The sequence below is a fragment of the Protobothrops mucrosquamatus genome, unplaced genomic scaffold, assembly GCF_001527695.2.
Source record: "Protobothrops mucrosquamatus isolate PMUCROS unplaced genomic scaffold, P.Mucros_1.0 scaffold1515, whole genome shotgun sequence".
NCBI classification, from domain to species: Eukaryota; Metazoa; Chordata; class Lepidosauria; order Squamata; family Viperidae; genus Protobothrops; species Protobothrops mucrosquamatus.
Window position 1 is genome coordinate 200,277 of NW_015387687.1, and position 23,017 is coordinate 223,293.

General features: G+C 37.3%; 1 protein-coding gene across 2 annotated transcripts; it reads right to left on the minus strand.

Annotated features, from left to right (window-relative positions):
• Positions 1-3,738: 3,738 nt before the first annotated feature.
• On the minus strand, positions 3,739-18,688 carry ING3 (inhibitor of growth family member 3). Of its 2 annotated transcripts, none has more exons than XM_015822276.2 (12): positions 18,644-18,688; positions 18,415-18,486; positions 16,210-16,310; positions 14,386-14,451; positions 13,465-13,561; positions 12,866-12,937; positions 12,488-12,607; positions 10,180-10,337; positions 9,469-9,659; positions 6,947-7,139; positions 5,331-5,369; positions 3,739-4,758 (listed from the first exon to the last, which is right to left on the minus strand). In XM_015822276.2, the coding sequence occupies exons 1-12, from the start codon at positions 18,669-18,671 to the stop codon at positions 4,642-4,644; spliced, it is 1,254 nt and encodes a 417-aa protein (XP_015677762.1). In that variant the 5' UTR covers positions 18,672-18,688; the 3' UTR covers positions 3,739-4,641. The 2 variants fall into 2 exon arrangements, with proteins under 2 accessions (XP_015677762.1, XP_029141161.1); XM_029285328.1 differs by having other exon boundaries at positions 3,742-4,758; positions 18,411-18,486; positions 18,644-18,675.
• Positions 18,689-23,017: the final 4,329 nt, after the last annotated feature.

Consider the following 23,017-nt stretch of genomic DNA (forward strand, 5'->3'; position numbering starts at 1 on the left):
CAGGTCACTGAGGAACATATTTGGCCATGGGTTTGATCAATGTCCGTGGTGGTCATTAATAAGTCTTTGATCACCTACATCTCATTGTACATGAGATCATGTACTAGGTCAGATCTGGGAAGAGAGACTATTATGATTCTGACTTGGCACAGCTCTCCCTGCCTGGGCAGTCTAGGAAATGAGAAATTGCTGCCATCCAGAACTTTATATATATAAGGCAGACCTTACACAGAAGCAGCCTCTAACAATGGTTGCAGTGGGACAGTCAAACAGGTCAGAAGCAGGAAGCCATCAAAGGAACATTTAGTTCAAATAGCTAATGAAGTGAAGCAGTTCTAGACTTGCACAGCCATATCAAGTAATGCTCCAATTGCAACATATGTTTTAAGAAATCTGAATGTCAGCGTACTAAAAAGAGAGCTTTCTCAAAACCAGATTACTTGGTTCCTCAGATGAACCTCTAGAGGCCTTGTTTTTGTAACTTTCCATATATAAATAAGCCTAGCTCATTTGGGGCTATTCTACATTTATTTATGACAATCACAAAATTATATTTTACATGCCATTCTGGAATTGGCCTGTTATCATAGTATTACAATTTTTGTTTATAAAACTATTGTTCATACCTTCTGTTCATGCCTCATCACTGCTAACAATGATTTTATCCACATATTAATTCTCTGCAGAAACAGGCACACAGTACAATTGTCTATGCCAGAATATCAAACATCTCTGTATCATTAGTGGTGTTGACGTATATAAGGATGCAGAGAATCAGAAATCAAATTTCCTTCTGATCACAATATTGGACTTCATAGCAGCCAAAATTGTCAAGAGGAGCCTCTAGTGGCTGCAGTGGAAACTCTAGTCACATCTTGCTTAAATAGGTGGTGGGAAACTATTATAGGAAATTACAGGTAGTCCTCACATTACGAATGTATTGGAGCCTGCCCATTCCATTCGTAACTCGAGGATTCATAGGCATGAATCTCGTATCTTGAACACAATTCACTCTCAGCTTTCGCTCACACATTCACTAATTTAATGTGGGTGAATGTGTAGTTCGTTAAGTGAACATGAGGTATCTCAGGGTGGAGAAGGCCATGGGGGGGTAGTTATGGAACAGGCCATTTTCAGAGCCCCCAAGGCCTCCCCTAACCTACTGAAATACCTCATGTTCCCTCCCCTGGGGGGGCACGTTTGCTCCCCCCCATCCTTCTGCGCCGGGTCACTTACCTTGTGAAGATCTGTCTCCTCTTCAGCCTCCATTTCTTTCTCTGCTCCCAGCAAGAGCAGGGAAAGGCTTAGGAGGCCCAGAACAGACCTCCAGAAGCACGTGGCTGCTGTCCGTGGCCTCTGTTCTGGGCCTTGGAGGCCTGAGAAGGGGCCTCCGGAGGCCTGCTGAAGCGCCTCCCAGTGTCCTTTCCAGGCAGCAGCGGCCCAGAAAAGGTTTCTGACGCCTGGATTGGGCCTCCGGAGCCTGCTGAAGTGTCCCCCAATGTTATTTTTGGGTGATGAAGGCCTTTTCTGGGCTGCTGCTGCCTGGAAATGATACTAGGGGACGCTTCAGTGGGGCTCCGGAGGCCCGACCCAGGTGTCGGAGGCCTTTCCCAAGCTGCTGCCACCTGGTAAGGACGCCAGGGGATGCTTCAGCTTCATTCTGGGCCTGAGGCGTCCTCCAGGCCTCTAAGGCCCAGAGTGGAGGCCATGAGCGGCAACCACGTGCTTCCAGACGTTCATTCTGGGCCTTGGAGGCTTTCTCCAAGCCTCCAAGGCCCAGAATGGAGGCCGGGGGAGGCTTTTGCAAGCCTCCGGAGGTCCATTCTCCCTTGGCTTTAGTTCCGTTCTTTGTTGAAGAGAACAGAGGCCTAAACTACTGTGAGATCAAATGAGATCAGTAGCATGAAATCTTGTGCTACTGATCTCACTTTACGTCTCCATTCTGTGAACGCACCAAAGGAAGCAGTGAAATAGCCAAGAAAGCAAAGGATCTCTTGATCTTCGCAAGGTATCCACAGGCTTAGGGACTTTTTCATAAACACTAGGGGGTGTTTATTGCTAAGGGAACACTCATAACTCGGGAATTACCTGTATTCCTATGCTTTATTGCTAAACTGTAATAATCCTGGGATTGAGCAAGTTTTATTCAAAAGTTGGAATTGTTTAGTCTTTGAAAAACAGCCTGTTGGTATGACTGAAATGGGTTAAAATATACTTGGATATGCAGATTGCTTCCAGCATCTGTTACTAGAAGATGCAATTATTATAATAAGTGTTGCCCGCGCTATATGGAAAAAACAACTATATTTCATTTAGAGAGGAATGGGCAGACATGTGGCTTACAAAAAATAAGAAACATAAACTATGAACCTAAATCCACAAAACTTTTTTTTTCAATTACTATATGTTGATCTACCTTCAGCAATAATTACTAGAAAAGAACCTATTATATTTTACATTTAATTCTAGAAAAGCTGCTAGATTATGTCTACAGCAAACAGTAACAATAACAAAACAGATGAATATATACACAAAATGGAAAAATAAAAGCCTTATGGAGTCTTAAAATACACTGATTTAATTTGACATGAAATACCCTAATGTACTAAGGTAAACACTTCCAATTTCTGAAAATAAAGCCTCATTACTCACCTTTATCCATAACTGGTGTAAGTTTGAATCCAATATATAGATCCCTGGATTGCTTATCCCTAGAATAAGACCTGTAATTTTCCAACCTCCAATGTAATTGTAACTATGTTTGAATGTTACTTGTAACGAAAATATAAGCTTATGGAGTCATTTGCTACAGACTAAATCCAATTTTGGCTTCCACCTGCTGCACAATAATAAAGTGGTTTCATATTACTTTTCAGAAGATACTCTAACAACTGTTACAAGGCAATAGACTGAACTTAAGCTAGAAGGCACTCTGCTTCATGCAGTGCCATCCCATGCAAGATGGATCATGAAACTGTAGGGCAGATTGAGAGTGGGCGTGAGAGGTAAATGTTTTTTGCAAGTGTTGAGCAGTAACTAAAAAAAATTCTTTCAAAAGTGTAAATAAGCTGATTTTCCTTAAGTCTGATCCTTATTACCCTGAAAGCCTAGAGACCATAATGACCATGATTTCTGGCTAAAGTTCTATCTGCCTGAGTCTTTCTCTTCCATCTCGAGGTTGAACTTGAGAAAGATGATTTGAGGAGTCTTATAACATACATACAGGAAAAATGCCCACTTTTCCCAAGCTTTCAATTTGGTGTTTTATTTGCTGGAGGCCACATTCCAGCAGGTTGAACTTTTTCACCCAAATTTAGGACATTCATCATGTCTTCTATGGCTATTGTATGATCTAATGGAAGAATCACATTCTATTCTTTCTCAACGATATAATCTAAAGAAAATGCTCTGAATTGCTGAGGATAGAGGAGTGTTGGAGATGGCATTAGAAGTGGCAGGAGAAGAAACTGGAAAACAAACAAAGCACTCTATCCTCCACTAATGTAATTTCCTTATGATAGCAACAAAGTTGGGATCCAATTCACTATTTCTTGCCATGTTTTACCAGCCGACTGACCTTAATTCAACACAACTTTGAAGTATACAATTTTATGTATCAATGTGCATTTCCTAGATGTAATATAAACATTAATTTCCAGTATTGAAAGGGTTTTTTTTTGCTTAAAACCAGTATTATTTAACATTATAAATAAGGAAATAGTTAAAAAAAAGTACCACCCACTACACAGTAGGCATATTGCTTAGTATGTTGGAGATGGAAACCTTTTATTTATATATTTTATTAAAAAAAATAAAAACTATTTAAAATCCTCCAGTTAGACTGCATATTATGAAAGCTTTCATGAAATGTTGTACTGTCTTTCTTTGATACAGTATGCAAAGCATTAATACTAGCATTTGATTTTTTTTAAATTTGAACACCTAATACAGTTTCAATTTAAAGGATCACTTGCACAAAAAATAAACACATTTGGTATAAAAGGTTATCACTTGAACACCATTTTAATGACTATGCCCTGAATGGACCCAAACATATAAAGAGTAGTGGTTTTTTTTTAAAGTGTACAAGAGTCTGTTGCTATGTTCCAAGTACTCCAGAGGATATTAGCCCAGTGTGTGGATACAAGAACCATCTTCTTTAGCCTGCTGATTTCCATTTCAACAAGAGAGCAAGCTCTAAAGGCATTTGAAAAAATCCATTCTTTTGACAGCCTGACTTCCTTTACCACTTATATACATAAATTCCATATAACAGTTCTTGAGCACAGAACATGCAGCAGAATGTCAGCTGAATATAAAATGATTCAAAATGTCCTTTTGCTGGAATTATCTGAAGACCAAGTTATCATAGAATGCCCATTGCTTAGAGAAAATGGTCAGAGTTCAAATGTCTGCATACGTTTGCCACTGGAACAATCCATGGCTAACTGGAAAAATATTTATAGCACAGCAATAGTGCATAAATAATTTAAGTACAATATTAAAACACAGCTAGCAAAATTAAGAAGTCAATATTTTGACAGCTATATCAATTCTTCTTTGACTAGCTGCAAAGAAGCATTTCCTCCTAATACACCTCCCAAAAGGAATATGTTAACTGGAGTGAAAATAATGCAGCATTTATTTATGCCTATTGCCTCTTCTTTTCATTGCAGCAGTACACTGTGGACAGTACCATTTTCCTTTTGGTGCTTCTGTCAATCCAACACAACCATAATGGAACCACTCTATAGGACACTGTAAGACACATAAAAGAGAAAACACAATATTCTGAAATACTGATGCTAAAAAAAGATGCAATGGGTTAATATAGGACAGATTCACAGATATTCATAAAGGAAAAACACTAGATCTCTTTAGGAAGCCAGATAAGTTTCATTTCAGAAGATCTATTTCTTGGCCATCAATATTACTGGGACTACTACTATGTACTTATTCAAACAGCTCTGTATGTGTAAAATCATCTTTAAATTCTCAAGAGTTCTACTATTTTTCCCCAACACCATCAAACAAAATCTAAAAGTAAGTCTAGGGTTTAAAACACTTAGTCACATTTCTAATACACTCACTGAAGTCCCACAATCTGAAGCACTTCTAACTTTATATCCAACTCTTTCCTCAAGTGCATTATTAGAAGCAGTGAAAAAGAATTGAATGCTGACATGCACATATATATGTATATATTGTGTTTGTGTGTGTTCCACCCCAGGCATTAGATCTGATTATCTTTTTAATATGGTTTTTAGAAAACTAAAAAAAAAAATATATCAAGATATTATTCCTAGTTTCATTTAATTTTCCATACTTACATCTTGATTATCACAGCCCACCATTTCACCGTATGAGACCTATGAAGAATCAGTACATATTATTTGAACATTATTAGATTTTATGTGATCAGAGAACACTTCATATCAAAAAGTTACTAGGAGAGATTGAGATTGACAACTCGAACTTTTAATATGCTAAAAGAATAGTCATACTATATGCTCACTTTCCTATTATTGGAACTTTTTTTTAGATTGGAAATGACTTCCAAAAATTCCCAATGAAATATCCAAGAGTTATTGAATTATTTTCTTTGATCATTAATATTTTAAATTTGTTTGGGAGTCACTTTGGTTAACTGCTTGTTTAGAAACATAGCTATACCAGTTTGTGGAAAATATTTATATTTTTCCATTACTATCAGCTCCAACATATAAACACAGGTAACTTTATTTTCACGTATTTACTATTTGTAAAGCGGTTTATTTATTATTTGTAGAATATCAACCTTATATATTAAGTAGAATGTTCATTTGAATTTTCAAATACAAATCTGAAACAGCCAATTTGTATGACTATCTGAATATAGGTGCCTTATGTGAGATTAGCATCGTTAGATTTTATATTTAATATTAAATAAACTTGTTTCAAGTTTATTTTTCAACAGAGAACACTTCTAAGATCTAATCTGAAATCCAATCAGCAAGGAAGACCTTCATTAAAAAGTAAACAAAACAGAGGAAGCAACAGTAATATTAAATAATAACATTAAAATCGAAGTTAAAACTGTTTCTCAATCTAGTCACTGAATCAGCTCTGTAGTACTATCATCTTAACGATATAATTTTCATTTACACTAAAAATATCATATTTTAAACATTTAAGACTATTTTGTTATTATATCTGTATAATACTATTACTGCAAATCTCAAAATGCTGGGAGTCCATAGAGTCAGTTATAGAAATATCATAATCAAAATAAAAAGATTTAAGAATTTTGTTTACAGAAACTGAGACTACCCATTCTACATAAAAAAATTATTCTTATATATATTTTAGCTGTATTTGAGAATCCATTTATTTATTCATATTTTTCTGTGTTATATTTTCTCTCTCTCTATGTTTTCTTAGTCTGGAAGCCTACAGCCAAATTTTTTTGTGTGTGTTTAATAGTTATGTAATTTCAATTTGCAAAACTCTGACAAGATTTTACATCCAGAGGAAATGTGTAACATTTCTCATAAAAAGAAATTTTTGGACTTTATTGCATAAAATGATATGTATGTTTCTTTATTAAACTCTATTAATTCTGCATCTCCAAAAATGATTAAAAATGGGCTTATTGATCATGAGGATCAGCATAAAAATTGGACACTGGAAGCAGATTTATTTATATTTCTCTGACACTATGCAGACATTTTTAAAGATTTGATTCAAAGATGCACTATATTCTGCATATATCAACAAACTGCTAGTCATCTAGTTTTATAGACAATTCATTGTAATTTTTAATTTTAAATTATGTTATAATTTAAATATTAACAATTTCTGATACATAATTACATATTATTAGGTCTGTCTCCTCTCAGTAAATCAGCCATGATCAATAAACTAGGCAAGCTATCAGAAACAATGTTCTTTCTCTGACAGAATATACCTGATTACAAATGCAGTAACGTGGCTCATTTGGATCATAGGTCCAATCAACCTGGGTATTAGATTCAGACTCGGGAATGGCTGCTGTTTGCTGGGAGAGTTCTTGGGCTAGTGCAGAGGATGAGGAACACGATGACAAGGAAGAAGATGAAGAAGATGAGGACGACTGCTGACTTGAAGATTTGTTATTGTTTCTGAAAAATTAACATAAACAGACTACTTTCACCAATCTATTTTCCATGGCAAGGGACATTCTGAAAACAAAACGATTTTAAAAAACTGTGACACAGTTTTTAAATACAATTTTAAAATGATTTCTAAGTAAGACCAGTATGTAACAAATACTTTCCCCCTTCACTTATAAAAAGCCTGAATTGTTCTGTCTGGGGACTATGCATAACATCTGAATAAAATGATCTACATTTTCTTCATAAGGGGAATATTGAGGTCCAATTAAGATTGTGGGGGTGGGTCATTCTTCTTTAAATTTGTCTTCAGAGATTTTTGTAAAGATGGCAATGTATCACAAATGGCATACAATGGAATTTAGGAACTAATTACAAATTAGTATTCTTTTGTTAGAGGCCTTTTCTATGAATATAGAGTTCTTTCAGTATGGGAGAAAACTTTCTGCAGACTCAAAGAATGCATTTTTTTGACTTCACTGTAATAATTCATCTTTGTATTGTTAAGTAAAAGTGCAAATAGTATATTTTAAAAATCTTCAGCAACTATAGCTCTTGAATTATTCCTGAAGGGAAGTCTGAATACTGAACAACACAGAAATAAAAAGGCAGAGAAATTTGATAACTTAATTGCTTCTGCGCCTTAAGGTGATGAACTGGACTAAGACAGCAAGCTCATACTGCCAAAAAAAGATGAAAATTACTATAGTCATTGCGCTCCATCTGGTGGCCAAAATGAATAACAGTTCCTAAAAAGTTTTGGCATGAAGATTGTATTTACAGACCTGGAATCTACCTCATTACATTCCTACTCAGAGGCACCTCATGAGGTTTGCCTGACAGGCCAGATCCTAAGAATGGTGATAGGAGCAGAAAGCACTATGAATTATCTCCTAAGAATGACATGAATTCTGTGCAGACTGCTGCAAAAAGGAGTTTAGCATGCTGAGCTTGCTTCACTCTTGCTTTAGCAACTTGCAGCTTAATATACATTTTCTTTTTTCAGTCTTGGCAAGTTGGAGATTGTCCGGAAAAGCAGCAAAAGAAAAGTTCCTGTTTGTTATTACTGCTGCTGCTAATAAAGAGAATAATGGATAAAGGTGATCTTGGAAAGATTTAACAGAGGGAACACAACTACAAGTAGTCCTCAACTTACAACAGTTCATTTAGTGACTGTTCGAAGTTACAACGGCACTGAAAAAGGGACTTATGACCATTTTTCACATTTATGACCGTTGCAGCATCCCCATGGTCACATGATCAAAATTCAGATGCTTGGCAACTCATATTTATGATGGTTGCAGTGTCACGGGATCATGTGATCACCTTTTGCAACCTTCTGACCAGCAGTCAATGGGGAGACCAGATTCACTTAACAACCATGTGACTAACTTAACAACTACAGTGATTCGCTTAACAACAGTGGCAAGAAAGGTCATTAAAATGGGGCAAAATTCACTTAACAGATGTTTCGCTTAGCAACAGAAATTTTGGACTCAATTGTGGTCGTTAAGTCAAAAACTACCAATACAGTAAAAAGTTTACGGATAGACCTTGGTTACAATGGCAGCTGGGACTGTAATTTCCTTTGCTAAGCGATGTGGTTATAAGTGACGTAGTCGTGGTCATAAAGAGCAATGCCACATAACTAGATTACTTAGTGATGGCAACCCCAGCAGTCTGGTTGCCACTGTAATCCAGAGCCTGCAGAGATTATTATGGGTGGGCCTCGTGTGATCAGAGGGCTAGGCAAGCACATCTCCAGGCAAGAGCTGTGAGTTGGCACTACTGAGTGTGGGTGACCTGGCAGGGGTCATGGGTGGGTACTGCTAAGTACTAGCAGAAGGGTTGCTATGGCGTACGAGATCCCTGGGGTCTCGTGATCCATAGCAAGGCTCCTTGGGAGAAAAAGTGGCAAGAGCAACTTATGGGAGAAGCTTGTGTAGTTCCCTGGCAGTTTCCCATTGTGCAAACTGCTCATTGCAATGTTGTAATTGCAAGCCAGGCATCTGAGAGCCCAGATTGTGATCATGTGACTGCAGGGATACTGATGGCAGGAAGTCTTGAGAAATGGTTGTGGAATCCCACGTGCAGCATTCTTGTAATGTGAATGGTCGCTGAACAAGGGGTTGTAACCTGAGGACTATCTATATAGGAAAGCAGAAAATAAATATTTTAATGCTGGACAATAGCTATAAGGAACTGAGGTGGAGTTCAGAAACAATAAACCCTAAATCTTTGTCATGTAATTTTTTCTTTCCCAGGTAGTGGGAAACTGCAATCCACTTTTGAATGTCTCTTACAACAAATAAAGAAGCTATCATTTTAATGAACATACTTGCTTTTTCTACCACTCCGTGAATCTGTGGTTGATGAACTCAACGTCTGTGATAATGTAGATGCCAAAGCAGATGATGTATATCCAGCTGTGTCCCTGGATAATGCAAATTCTCTTGCAAGTTGGAAGTCATTGTTCTTAAAGGCTTCATAGCTCGCCTTTAAGCTTGATGTCCGTCTTCCTTCTTTCATCTAAAAGAAAAACAGCAATATTATACGGATGGTTTCAAATTTAGCCTCATTTATAATACATTGAGTATAAAAAGTGAAACACTTGACTTTCACTGCTTTCCTTAAAACATGAGTAGACCTGGAGCTAATCTATAAATACATTATGCAGCAGTTAGAGCTTGTTTAGTGTATAATCGTTTAACGAGTACCTTATTTTCTTCCTTAAAAAATATTAAAGCTGAGGTTTGATCTTTCATGCCCAAAATATTGCAAGAAAATTATTGATATTTTCCTCTGGCTCTTGTCTCAAGCACATGTAGATAAAATTACAGAACACTCAATATAGTGGGAAAAGCTTTCAGAATGTCCCATATAAATCTCTCTGTTCCTGTAAAACCTACATCCATGAAATGTCAACCAACAGATATGCCATCTTTGAAAACAATCATTTTAAAGTGCCAATGGCAAATCTAATGAAATAAAAGTTGCTCTAGCAACCTGCTTGGGGCAGGTATTTTAAAACATGCTTCGAATTCCTTACCTGTGCTGTGGCTTGCACTGCCTGAGCTGCTGCCATGGTAATAGCACCAGCTCCAGCTCCTGAAGATAATGAGCCCAGGTTATACGATGCCAATGGCTGAGAAGAATTTGCATTATATGCACTGTTGGATGAGGATGATGAATTACTGTTTCGACACCCTTGATGAATAAAGGGAACATATTTATATAGTCTAAAATGAAAACTAAAAAAATAAATGTCAGAAAACTGAAAATCAATTGTGTATGAAGAAAATTTAGATAGTATGCTAATTAAGAAAGAAAAATATAGATTTAATGATATGGAAAGATTTGGTACTGTATCGGTTTCTCTGTTTGCTCTCTTGTCCAAAGACTGAAAAGTAACAAAGTTATGGAAAAAATGAATTATTTCATGCTTCAATAAACCATTTGATATGATTTAAAAAGCACCGTTCTTGGTATGCAAATTTAAGTGTAGGGCTATTTTTAAAATACAATGGTATGGTAAATATTACAATACTCAAAAGTGCATGTTTTGAGAATCAAATTATTAGCAATAAAATATTAATCTTTTTCTTTGGTTAGTTCAATTAGATGCTATCACAAATAAAATGAGACACACATATATTAAGATGCAACATGTATATTTTTAGGATAATGTAGAAAGTTACAATATTTTATTTGGCTCTGAATCACTTCTCATGCACTTTTAAGTGTATGTAATTTAAAATTATGCAATGATAAGTAACCTTTTTAAATGAAAATACATACCACTAAGAAAACTGAAAATATTTACTGCCTTAACAGAATATTTGCTGCTATAAGTAAATAAACAGTCTGGCCTATGACAAACATCACTCTTTATCAAAAGCACCTTTTCCCAAACTTGCCTTCCATCTGTAGAGAAAGTCTGTTTTTTTATTTCTTTTGTTGTTAAAAAATACTGTCAGAAATATGTTCCTGCCAAATTGTAAGTACATAAAATGGAAGCAAGGTAGCAAATTTCTTGAAAGACTAATTCTCTTCCATGGAAAGACACTAACAGTGATGTCACATATGCAAGGCAAAGTTGGAAATGGAAAAAGATGAGAAGTTGAACAAAGAATGTATAGAAAAAGAAGGAAGGAAATAAATAGCAGGAATAGCTGGGTGAAAAGAGGAGGTAAATCATGAGCCTATGTTATTCTCTGTGTCAACAAGATTCTTCTAGATATGAGAAGGCAGTTTTCTTGGCTGTATTTCTCCACTCCTTTCTCCAAAAACAGATAAGGAGTAGGAACATGTACTGAACCAGAGAAAATATTAGGTCACAAATATACTGTTGCCCTTGTTAATGATAGGCTGCTGCAACCTTCTGCTCAATCTGGTTGCTATTCAGGACTAAGTATTTACACCTGTTCATTGGCTATTAATATGCTTCTGGGGAAAATTCAAGATGTTGGCAGTCACCTCTAAAGCCCTTCATGGTTTAGGACCTGGTTGTTTATGGGTCCATTGTTTTCCTGGACGTTTCTATCTATCCCATGTAGTCCGGCTGGAGAAGAATCTTCCGGGTCTCATCTGCTTATGAGTGTCAGCTAGCAGGTCCCAGGAGAAGCCTTTTATGTTCTGGTGCTCACCCTCTTGAATATTATCTCTCCAGAGATGAGATTGGCTCTGTTCCTGTTGGCCTTCCAATAAGGCCTAGAAGACTTGTCTCTATCCTCGAACCTGGACCCTAAGTTTGTGATGAAGACATCTCCTGATTCTGCTGAATGATTGACTGATGATTTTTAATTTTTCTTTGAAACCTATGTTTTATGTATTTTGTATATGTTTTATATTTTTAATATTGCTAGCTATCCAGACTCATGTTTTTGAGATGGGTGGTCAGATAAAACTAATAAATAAATACATAAGTCTCACTGAATTAAAAAGCATGGGTTAAAGATAAAGAGATAAGTGTAAAGAACAAAAATGCATTACTCATTTTTTCATTGTGCATAATCCTAGCAGGGAGCTAACCAGAAATCGATGACAATTTTAGCATTTGATTGTTTATTCTATTTTCCCTATTGTGTTAAAGCTGTTTTTAATTTTTGGACTATTTCTGCACTTATAGCTTATTTATTTTATTTATTTTATTTGTTTGGATTTTTATCCCGCCCTTCTCCTTACGGACTATGCTCTAGTTCTATCATACAGCTTTTTGCAGCAAATGCTGCGGCAACCGCTTTTAAATTAAAAAAAATATATCTGCTTTTTTCTCCAAATAACACTTTTTCTGATTATAGGACCCAAAAATGGTTCAGTTTGCTTAGATTTTCATTTTCATTTAAAACAGAAATTACCTTGTGCATTTTCTTTAGAGGCATCTGAAGTGAGAGTTGACAGAAGAGCTTCAGATTTAAACTTCTTTTCAGGTACATGGTCTGCTGCTGCATGATGAGAGGAGGGATTATGTTTCCTTTCTATATAAAGAATAAAAAAACCTGTCAGTCCAAAAGTCTAACCTGAGGTATTGAAATGCAAATGACTTACTTCTAAAAACATACAAAGCTTAGCCTTATCATGCTGTTTTTATCAATTTTCAATCCACTGGATGCATTCAAGCATTTGTGCAAATTCCAATGGCAGCTTTAGGAGACAGCTGGCTTTTGAAAGTAGATAATCCTATATTAGTTTTACATTCATACTAAATCAAATTAAAGGGAAAATATTCAACTTACTTTCTACTGGAGTGTGAGAATGTGCGTGATGATTATTCAATGGTTGTGAGGGTGTATCCAGTTCCAAAGAACCTATCAGGATAATAAATACTACTTTTAATCTCAAATATGGTTTTGACAAGGTACTTTAAATATGGCAAAAAAGGACCCTGACACCATGGATTGTTGACTTGTCTTTTTCATTGTACTAGATTTTTATCTTATAGAACTAGCACATTCCTAGTTTTGAAAACCCTCAAAACTATCTAGTTAAAATTTTACAGGGTTAATAACTCTCTTAAGAATAAATCTTTCCTATTATTTCCATTCTATTCTTCAAAATATAAAGCATTCTCATGCCTCATCATGCCTATAATTCTTTTACTGAATCAAATCCAAAATGTAATCTAGTTCATATGTAAAATCACTGCAAATCGCAATGTTAATTTAAATTCTTAATTTCAGATCCAATCATGTCACCTCTGAACATGAAGTTCAAACTGGATCTTGAACGCTTTGCACACTATTAATAGCCTGGTACTGTTAAGCTAGAATGTTGTCATCCTAGAATGATATTATATGCACTATCACAAGTCTAAAAGATTATCATACATACTTACGTCTTTCCAGTATTTCGGTAATACCAGCATTATCTGCTTCGAGTTCCATTTTAAATTTAGCTAACTCCTGGTCCAATTTTCTTAAATGACGGTCTACCTATTTTAAGAACAGATTTTTAGAACTGAGTTTATTTTCAATCAGCATTACCATTTCAGACTTCAGAAAAGTATTTGAATAAGAAAATGAAATGCTACTAACAGAATCCCTTAATGTTTTTGTTAATTGTTTTAAATACTGTATCAAAAAATCATGTTTCACTATGGAGAGGATATTTGTAATGGAAATAATGCTTCTGCTTATATCCAGATGACAGATTCCAGAAAACAGCAATAAGGTATCTGCTTCACCACTTTCCATTTATCTTTTGATTTCATTTCATCTCCCTGTTGTATCTTGTTTCCCTGAACCCATATTTTTCATTGTTTGCCATTATGTGAGGTCATCTGTAAACTTACAAGCTGGGCTACATTGAAACATGGGTGACAATCTTACCTTTATGACTTATAGTTCAGGATGTGTTGTGTAAACTAAGACAACTGAGCTGAAAAACCACTGGCTAACTTAATACAAACTTTAAGCCTCTATATACCCTCAGATTTCATTTAACTATCACTTGATAAAGGCTAGTATGAAATTAAATGGGCCTTTCTTCTTAGAAAATACGCTCTAAGTTAGGCCATGCAAACCATGTAGTCAGCAAGGAAGCTAACACAAAACCCACCACAAATTTGACTGAATTCAAGTGATACAAATCTAGGCAGGAGCTCTGGGAAGTTCAAAAATTAGGGCAGGCCTGCATGTGATAATGAAAATATATTTATTTCTATTGTTATACATTTACATTTATGTACAAATGTTGAAAGAAAGTATCAACTTAAGACCACCATATAAATCAACTCAAAATTTTCTATTTTACTTACTAAATCATAAATTTGATTAGCCAACTGTACTTTTTCATCTGCATCTTCTAGCGCTTTGTAGTAATCCTGCATCAGAAATATTATGTAAGCAAATTGGTCACAACTGTTATTTAATAACACATTAATAATTACTAATTGAACTAGGGTGAAATTATCTAACAATGCATAATTACATATATTAATGCATTAAAATAAAGCATATTTTAAGATAGAGATTAATATGGGTGGAGTAGTGCAACTTCCTCTATATGGAGATGTCCTTGAAGAACACACAGAATGTTCAACTGGAACAGCATGCAGAAACTTAGATGGGTGTATCTAGATTTGTCCATCTGAAAGCATTACTGTAAGAGCTACACTGGCTGTTTGCTTCCAGGCACAAATCTGTTGGACATCACTTTTAAACCCATATAAGGGCTCAGGACAGGTAATCTTTAGACCTGCCCATCCAGTAAAAGCTGGGAGAAAATGTTTAAATGCTTTTCAGTGATTGTAGCACCATACAGGCCTTGAAAAGCTTGCACTTTGATATGTGAAATATCTCCTTCTTTGGTTGTTTTTTTTTTTTAAAAAAACCTCTTCAGCAAAGGATTTGGAAACAAATCTGCTTCCATTAGGTGATACTATTAGGCGATGTTCTAATTATTTTAATTTTTCCTTGCTGGATATGATCTGTTCAAGGGAGTTTTGAATTAGCAACATACAACCATGAAAATAAGTGAATATATATTTCTGGGACCATGATTTAATAAACATTCAGAGTTATGGGAAGGTCTGGGGAAAGATAATTAAGGAACTTGAAATGATGTCCAGAATCTGAATATATTTAGTTTTAGAAACTATTACTGAAGACAGTATTGTATAATAGAATTGTTCAAATATTTCTATGCACAACTTCCATTTAGCAGGATATGTGATAACAGATTTAAATCTCAGGAAGGCAAACCCACGTTGAAAGTTAGATAAAACTTCCTAACAAGATGATCACTTTAACAATGGAACCCACTATCTATGACGATGATAGGATACCTTTCATTGTATATATTCAAGCAGAGGTTAAATAGTTACTATTTGTATAAGATACTTAACTTTGGTTCTGGTATTGAGTTGAATGTATAAATGCTTATAATTCTACTTCAAAGGTTATTGAAGTAACCAAGACCTTTGATTTAACTTGTTCATTTTGTATTTATTCATTTTACTGAATCAAATAGTTATCAAAATCAAATCTGAAGATGTTAGTTGAACTTTAAATAGTTCTATCTCTTTCCACTATTTTCAAGCGTGGAAGAGATCATGTGCCCTTGAATATGTGGAATTAAAATGAAAGCCAATATCTATATCGAAAACACACTGCATTTCAAAAATCTCATATAAAATTGTATAGGTGTAGAAAAATACATCAATGCTGAAATATTCTACAGTATTTTGATTCTGAAAGAGCTGTTCAAAGCTGAAATAGGTTGTTCTAGAGACATTCCAGGAACATTTCAAGCATAAAACTGACCCCTTTTCAGCTAAAAATTACTGTATCAATTCTTTTGTTGTTATATGCCTTGTACTTTAATGCCTGTCTAATTAAAATAAAAAATAACTTTCTCTAAGTAGTAGAAATAATCCTTTGTCACTACTCACAAGTTATAGTTCTTTTTTCGGTTAAATAGAGAATCAAATGTGATAAAAAATAAGTTTTATACAGAAGGAATTCTGCATTTTATCCTATATGTGAAGTTTTTTTTATATCTAAACTCAGAAGTAATTTAAAACAAATTCAAGGATCTGCTTTGGAGTTTTGTTATAAGAAGACATTTGCCTTATTCTTACCTTTTTAATTGAAGTCATTTGTTCTTCTCTCCATTCCTGTTTATTTTTCTTTGCATTCATAAAAAATTCATTTACTCTTTGCTCCAGCTGATCCATTGCATCTTAAACACAGAGAACATTCTATATGTTTATTTATCTAGATAAATATGTAATAGTTTGAAATAGGATAACACTAGTAAGTAAATACTTTTAAGACACTAAGAAAATGACTGGTCATAAAACATAATTTAATTTGTCCACTGAAATTTGTCTGACTTATATCTCAGGAGCTCAAGACAGCTAACAAGAAAACATTTCCTCATTTTTAATGCACATCAAAAAGATCAGAAAAGTTGATTTGAGAACATGACTTGTCCAAAGTTCACAAGTGCATTTCTATGCTGAGGATAGGCTTGAATGTGAGTTTCCTCACCCCAATTTGATATCTTAACTGCTAAATCACACTGGCAGTGCTTTAACATTATAAGGGGCACATGACAAAATCATAACAATATTTTTGTAAAATTAACTCTTCCTAAATCCAGTGAAATTCCAAAATAAGGAGATATAAGATCACAATATTAGCTGAATGAAGTACTACAAACAAATTAAGTTTGCTTCCAGATAGCATATTTAAGTTCAGACACATTTGTCATGAAAGCTGCAACAAAGAAAATAGTTTCAATATTCCTAACTGCTGAACTGTCTATATATAACAGAGCTAGGGTATTTCAGATGTTGCTATGCTGTAACCCCTAGCACTCAGAATGGATAAGACCAATGGTATTGTTGGATAATACTATAGTTAAGAGTCAGTTTGGTCTAATGGTTAAGGTACCAGGCTAGAAATCAGAAGAATGAATTCTACTCCTGTCTTAGACATAATAGTCAGTTGGATGACTTTGGACCAATCATTCTCTCTCAGCCCACAAAATCAGGTTCAAACAACAAGGTGATTGGTCAATTCCTGTCACAAGCAATGGATCAAAACTTTTGTTGATCCAAAAAAACCTGAGTCTGCATTTGCAGAGAAACACCAGGAAGGAAAAAAAAATCATTGGACAGTACTACTGAAATCAATTGCTACTGAAAGTGCATTAATATATCCAAGAATATATTTAAGCAATTAAATTCAAATGCACCATAAACAGTGAACAAGTCTTAATTACACTTATGTTTCCAAGACACATATTCATGGTTGACTTAATTATGGTTCAATTAGGGGGAGTTGCACGATATACTAAATCATAAATTAACCACTTTGAGTGAGTCAAAGTGTACCCACTAAGAGTAATGTAGTTGGCTTTTTATGGTTTAGTGTGAAACTTCCAACAAATAGACAAAAATAGGGAAAGTGTGAATAATATCAAGAAAAGAAAATTGAAATATTTAGGACAAATGATGTGTGACAAGAAATGCTAAATACTTCATACACAACAAAAGTTTCAAAGGAAATTTAGAACTGGAAGTGATGTACATTCAGGCTGAAAAAAATCTACATAAATTATTGGGGGAAAGTAGTATGTTTTGGACAGTATTATCAATAGTGTCACTGTTCAACTTCTTCCAGCAGAAGGCACCAGAAATACATGTTGTATATACTATACAGTATATATCAACAATGTGCAGAAAAATCTTGTGTGAGTTCCGCTTATTTACTGTATTTATTTTGCATGAAGTTGATTATAATTTTTATTTTACAGATGATTCTGTATAGTGTTAACACCTGGACCAGAAGATCCACGTTCAAGTCCATCCTCTGCCAGAGAAACTCAAAGAACACCTTAACTCAGAGGTTTGTGGGAGGAAAATGGGAGAAAGTGCTATGTATATGCTCCTGAATTCCCGAAAGTCAGGCGAGATATGCATCTAATCAAACGTATTTCTTCATCCGTATCAATTTCCTACACTACTAACTTATTTTCATCTCCCTACTAGTGAATTATTCTTCTGAACTTATGTTTTGTGTTGTTGCAAAGGCGGTTATGGTGAAGGTACTGTTTGCCCAATCCTAAATTTCTGACGAATGCAAGACTCAGGCGGGCAGAGCCTAAGAGCACGTGTATCTTCCTTCGGCTGATAACTTCGGCAGTGCTGCACGCATAGCTGCAAAGTAACTCTTCCCACCCTTCCCTCTGGAAGCCCGCCTCGGCGGCCGGCTACTCGCCGGCCTGCGCTGGAAGCCGCGCCAGGGAGGCGGACTGTGGGCGGGGCTGACTCACGTACTCTGCACCTGCAGGTCCATCTCGCGCATCTCGGTGAACCTGTCGCGGAGATCCATGGGAAGTTGTTCGATCACTGCAGGGAGGGAGGGGTGGAGAAGGAGTGAGTCAGTTAGATGCAACAGCCGCCTTGAAAGAGGGAGGAAGGTGGGCGGAGCCTACGCTGCGCTCTCGCCGTTCCCCCTCCCCTCGGGCCTCTTGCCCCCCGCCGCTTTCCCACTGCAGAGACTCACTCTCGAGGTAGTCCTCCAAGTACAGCATGGTGGCGGCGGCGGCGAGGCACGAGCCCAGGCGGCTCCGTTGTCTCTACGACGAGCGAGGGGGGGGTTGGGTGGGGTGAAAGGGAAAAAAAAACACCGCCTCGTCCCTTCCAATATGGCGCCCGCACCGCCAACACCACCAGAGCTCGACTCAGCGAAAACAACATTGGCGGCTGACGGCGCTTGCTTCGACCGCGGCGCGATTGGCTCCTTGAGAAGGTGACGTATGTTCGCGGTTCACAGATTCCCACTGCTTGCTGGGAAGTGTAGTTGTTTGAGCAAAGGCAGCGTGGACAGGAGAGTTCAAAAACTACATATCCCAGAAGTCGTTAATTTTGACGCAGAAGGAACAGGAGGACGCTATAAGGACGCGGGGAAGTTGGAATTGTCCCTCGATGGCTTAATTACTGACGGCGCTGTTGTGCATGTTTACGTAGAATCGGTGTGTTCGAGCTAGTTCAGACGAACTGAAACTCACAAGTTAAAATGCTACTTCTAGGTTCTTTAAGAAACATGTTTCAAAAATATAATCTATAATAATTGATTTCCTCCTTTATAGTTTAATATTAAATCATACAGTTACGTGAAATTATCCAAAATGTTGCAGATTTAGGGCAACTGCCATAATCTTTATTAATAGATTAATATTAATAAGCAGCGGGATGTGTGTAAAGAAAAATGGTTTGCAAACGTAAATTACAACTGATCCTTTTTATGAGTGGTTTCTTCTGTTAGGCTCTCCTCATCTTTACATAATTGTAAACAGTATTTGAGAAGTGACTGCAGCTTCCCCATCATGTACTAAACAGCTTTCTGTTTACCAGCAATTCTTTTTGTTTGGGGGGAAACTGAATGGGATGTTGAATGGTGAATACCCTCATTGTCCTATATTACAGCTGTGGAAAAGAAGATTATACATAGCAAAATAATGATGTTACTTGACAGGAAGGTAGAAATCCCAAAATCCTAGAGGCAAATCAAAGTAGCAGTTCCTGCTGCTGGGAAATCACCTGTCCTGGAGTTTTAGAGTAAATCAATGGCTGTCCAAGCAAGGTTTCATCTGTAATAGGAGCCATGCTGAGGGTTCATTAACTTGGCTTCTCAAGTCCCATGGAAATGTAGTGATGTTATGGAGGTTAATGCTCATTTTATTATTTTTCTTAAATTGGGAAACAGAACATCAAGATACAAGAAAAAAAAAGATAGTTGTGTGCTTCACCAAGGAAGTCTTACTACATAGCCTTTTAACCTGCATCATGCACACCGACAATTTCATTAAGGAAGAGCTAAAATTACTTAGCTGGCTCACTGATGTTATTTTCTTATTTTCTATTAGCTGGCCCACACAGGTGGTCCTTGCTAGATTTTTTCATCTATGAAGAAAATACCCTAGAGCAGGGCTTTTCAACCAGTGGTATGGGTACCACCGGTGGTACATTGGCACCTGGCAGGTGGTACGCGACCATCCTATAAAAGTAGCGGGGGAGGGGAATGAGCTGAACCGGTGGCAGCACCGCACAAGCCTGAGCAAGAGATGGCTGGAGCTGCAGGGCTGTCAGGGCTCAGTGGAAGCACCAGGATCAGCGCCGCTTTCCAGCTGATCGGCGCTTCTTCGGGGCTGTCAGGGCTCAGTGGAAGCGCCAGGATCAGCGCCAGGCTCCATCTGGAGCTCGGTGCTGATCCTGGTGCTTCTGCTGAGCCCTGAAGAAGCACCAATCAGCTGGAATGTTGCAGCATCTCCAGGGTCTTATGATTTACATTCAGATGCTTGGCAACTGATTCATATTTATGACGGTCACAGTGTCCCAGGGTCATGTGAAGTTACCAAAACCTGCTGCAACCACCCAGCAGATGGGGGGGAATAAAAACCAAACACCCCCCCACCCCACTCCTGCTGCCCATCCTCCACAGAAATGCTCACAACAATGAAAACCTCTGACAGGAGGAAGAGCGCCACCTGGCGGGCAGGTAGGTGTCTTGCTCAGCTGTGGCTTGGGGGGCACTTTTTTCAGTGCCATTGTAACTTTGAACAGTCACTAAGCGAACTGTTGTAAGTCGAGGACTACCTGTACTTTATCACTTTTTTCGTTTTTTGTTTTTTTTGTCATCAAGTTTTTGACACCTTGCTAGGCAACGGGTGGTACTCGGATGTTGCCATATCCTAAAAGTGGTATAATGGGTGAAAAGGTTGAAAAGCCCTGCCCTAGAGTACTTCTACATATAAATGATAGAGAAATAAATATAAATGGTCTATTCAGCCTTTAATATTACAATAGTCCAATGATTCCTAAAAGGGCAATAGGAAATTCTGAATTTTCCCTCCAGAATCAGGGGAAGTTTAGTCATGGCTTATCTTTTGTTCCCCTTTATTTTTGTTGAAAGAAAAATCTTCAGGTCCAGTCTAAGCCAGGAATAAAGAAAATGGAGGCTGTTTGAAAAGAAGGTTCTTTATTGAAGAGCAAAACAGCAACAGCATGCAGTTCTGGGACAGCTGACAAAATGGAGCTGGAAGTGGTGGGTTTTTATACTTTCTTGGGCTTTTGTGTTTGGAGTTGTTCCTGTTCCTGTGGCATTGTATTTGAGACTTCCTGTTCCTGTGCAATGAACTTTGACTTGGGGTTCAGTGTGCCCTTTTGGTATTCTAATGGTGGTGGGTTAATCCTCCTAAGGTTCATGTTCCTTGGAGTCTTTGTTTTTCTAATCCCATCAGCTCAAACCTTCTCTGGGGCTATGGCTGAAGGCATTTTGCTTATGAATAGGTGGCCCAGACTTTCTGAATAGGAATATCAAATCTGCATTTCTAGAGAGCTGGCCTGCTGAGTTTCTTCTTAGGGGAGAGGGAGAAGTTTCTACCTTTTAAGATTTTCTCCCATTATTCCTTTGGGAAATATAATATTCTGCCTTTTTAATATCCCTCAAAATATTTCCTTCTCTGGTTGATGACTTCCTACTATCCCCACCTTGTGCCATATAAGCGTGGGTGACACACTTTTACTGGCACAAAATTAAGAATTGATCTGGTCAGGAAGATTTGATGGGTGTTACCAGTGCTTTTTTTGTGGAAAAAAAAAGGTGCCGGAACTCACACACATTATACAACCCGCCTTGCCTACCCTACAAGGTTCCATCCAAAAAAGGTGCCGGAACTCCATTCTGGGCGTTCTATGACAAAAAAAGCCCTGGGTGTTACTATGGGGGTTCCAGGATGTGGGGAAACAAGCTTTTAAAGTGTTAATTCAAAAAGGAAGGCACTGATAGAGGTAGCAGAAAAGGATCCCTGCAGTGGCTCCCAAAAGGGGAGCTTCCAACTCATAAAGGTCTAAAAGTCAGGGCAAAAGTTCTGTTAGGTGGAAAAGAAATTTATAGTGTCCAATATTCTATACCAATTCTTTTTAGATGTTTGATGCCACTTCCTGTGAGCTTTGTCAGGTTTGCACCTGCCCAAAATTCTTCACAGTCTTGTTTTGCCTCAGTACATAACCATTGGCTACCCGTTTTAAAGCGTTTTTCCTGCCTTAGCTCTTAGTTTAGAGCAGGCATATCAAATTCGTGATGTCGCGCAATGTATTGCAACTTTTCCCCCATTGCCTGCAATGGGGTGGGCACGGTTTTGGTGTGACACATCCAGCCCGTGGGCCGGCAGTTTGACATGCCTGGTTTAGAGCATTCAGGTTTGTGATGTCAAATTGAAGTTAGCCAATGTGCAAGCCGGGCTATTAATATTTCTTAAATTGCACACAGTGAGCCCTAGGATTCCCACTATGGGTCCACCAGTGCAACATATTCAAGGCTTAGGTTTGGAGATCTCTTTTCTGCTTCCTCCTCAGTGAGGGCATATGAATTGTAAATCACCTGAGAGGCATGGTTCCCCACCCATGGAATTTGCAGGAAGGTATGCATGCAAAGGCCTTAGTGCCACAGAGCAAGAGGAACTTTACATGGAGGTAGAACTTTACATGGAGGTAGGTGAAGGGGATAGCCTCAGTGCTTCTACAAGACATGCAATACAAACATCCTAGACAAATTTCCTTCCCACTAGACAGAAGTCCAAGGTGTTCAGAACTTGCTGTGCCAACCATTCCAAATGCCATCCCTCCATGAATCCATTCAACTGGCTTATTACAGTACAAACAGGGCAAGAAAGAAAATTTTACAATGAGTTTCCGCCCTCCCCCCATAGTCTTTCCAGTTGTCTTCTGAGGCTTCACATGGGGGCCAATGGAATCCTTCCTTTCTCTGCAGCTTACATCTGGGTGATGTAAGACTTGGGAAGATCTGTTCCACTCTGGTTGCATGGTGACCTATTAGATGGCTGGATTCAAACCCTATTCCATGGCTCAAATGAAT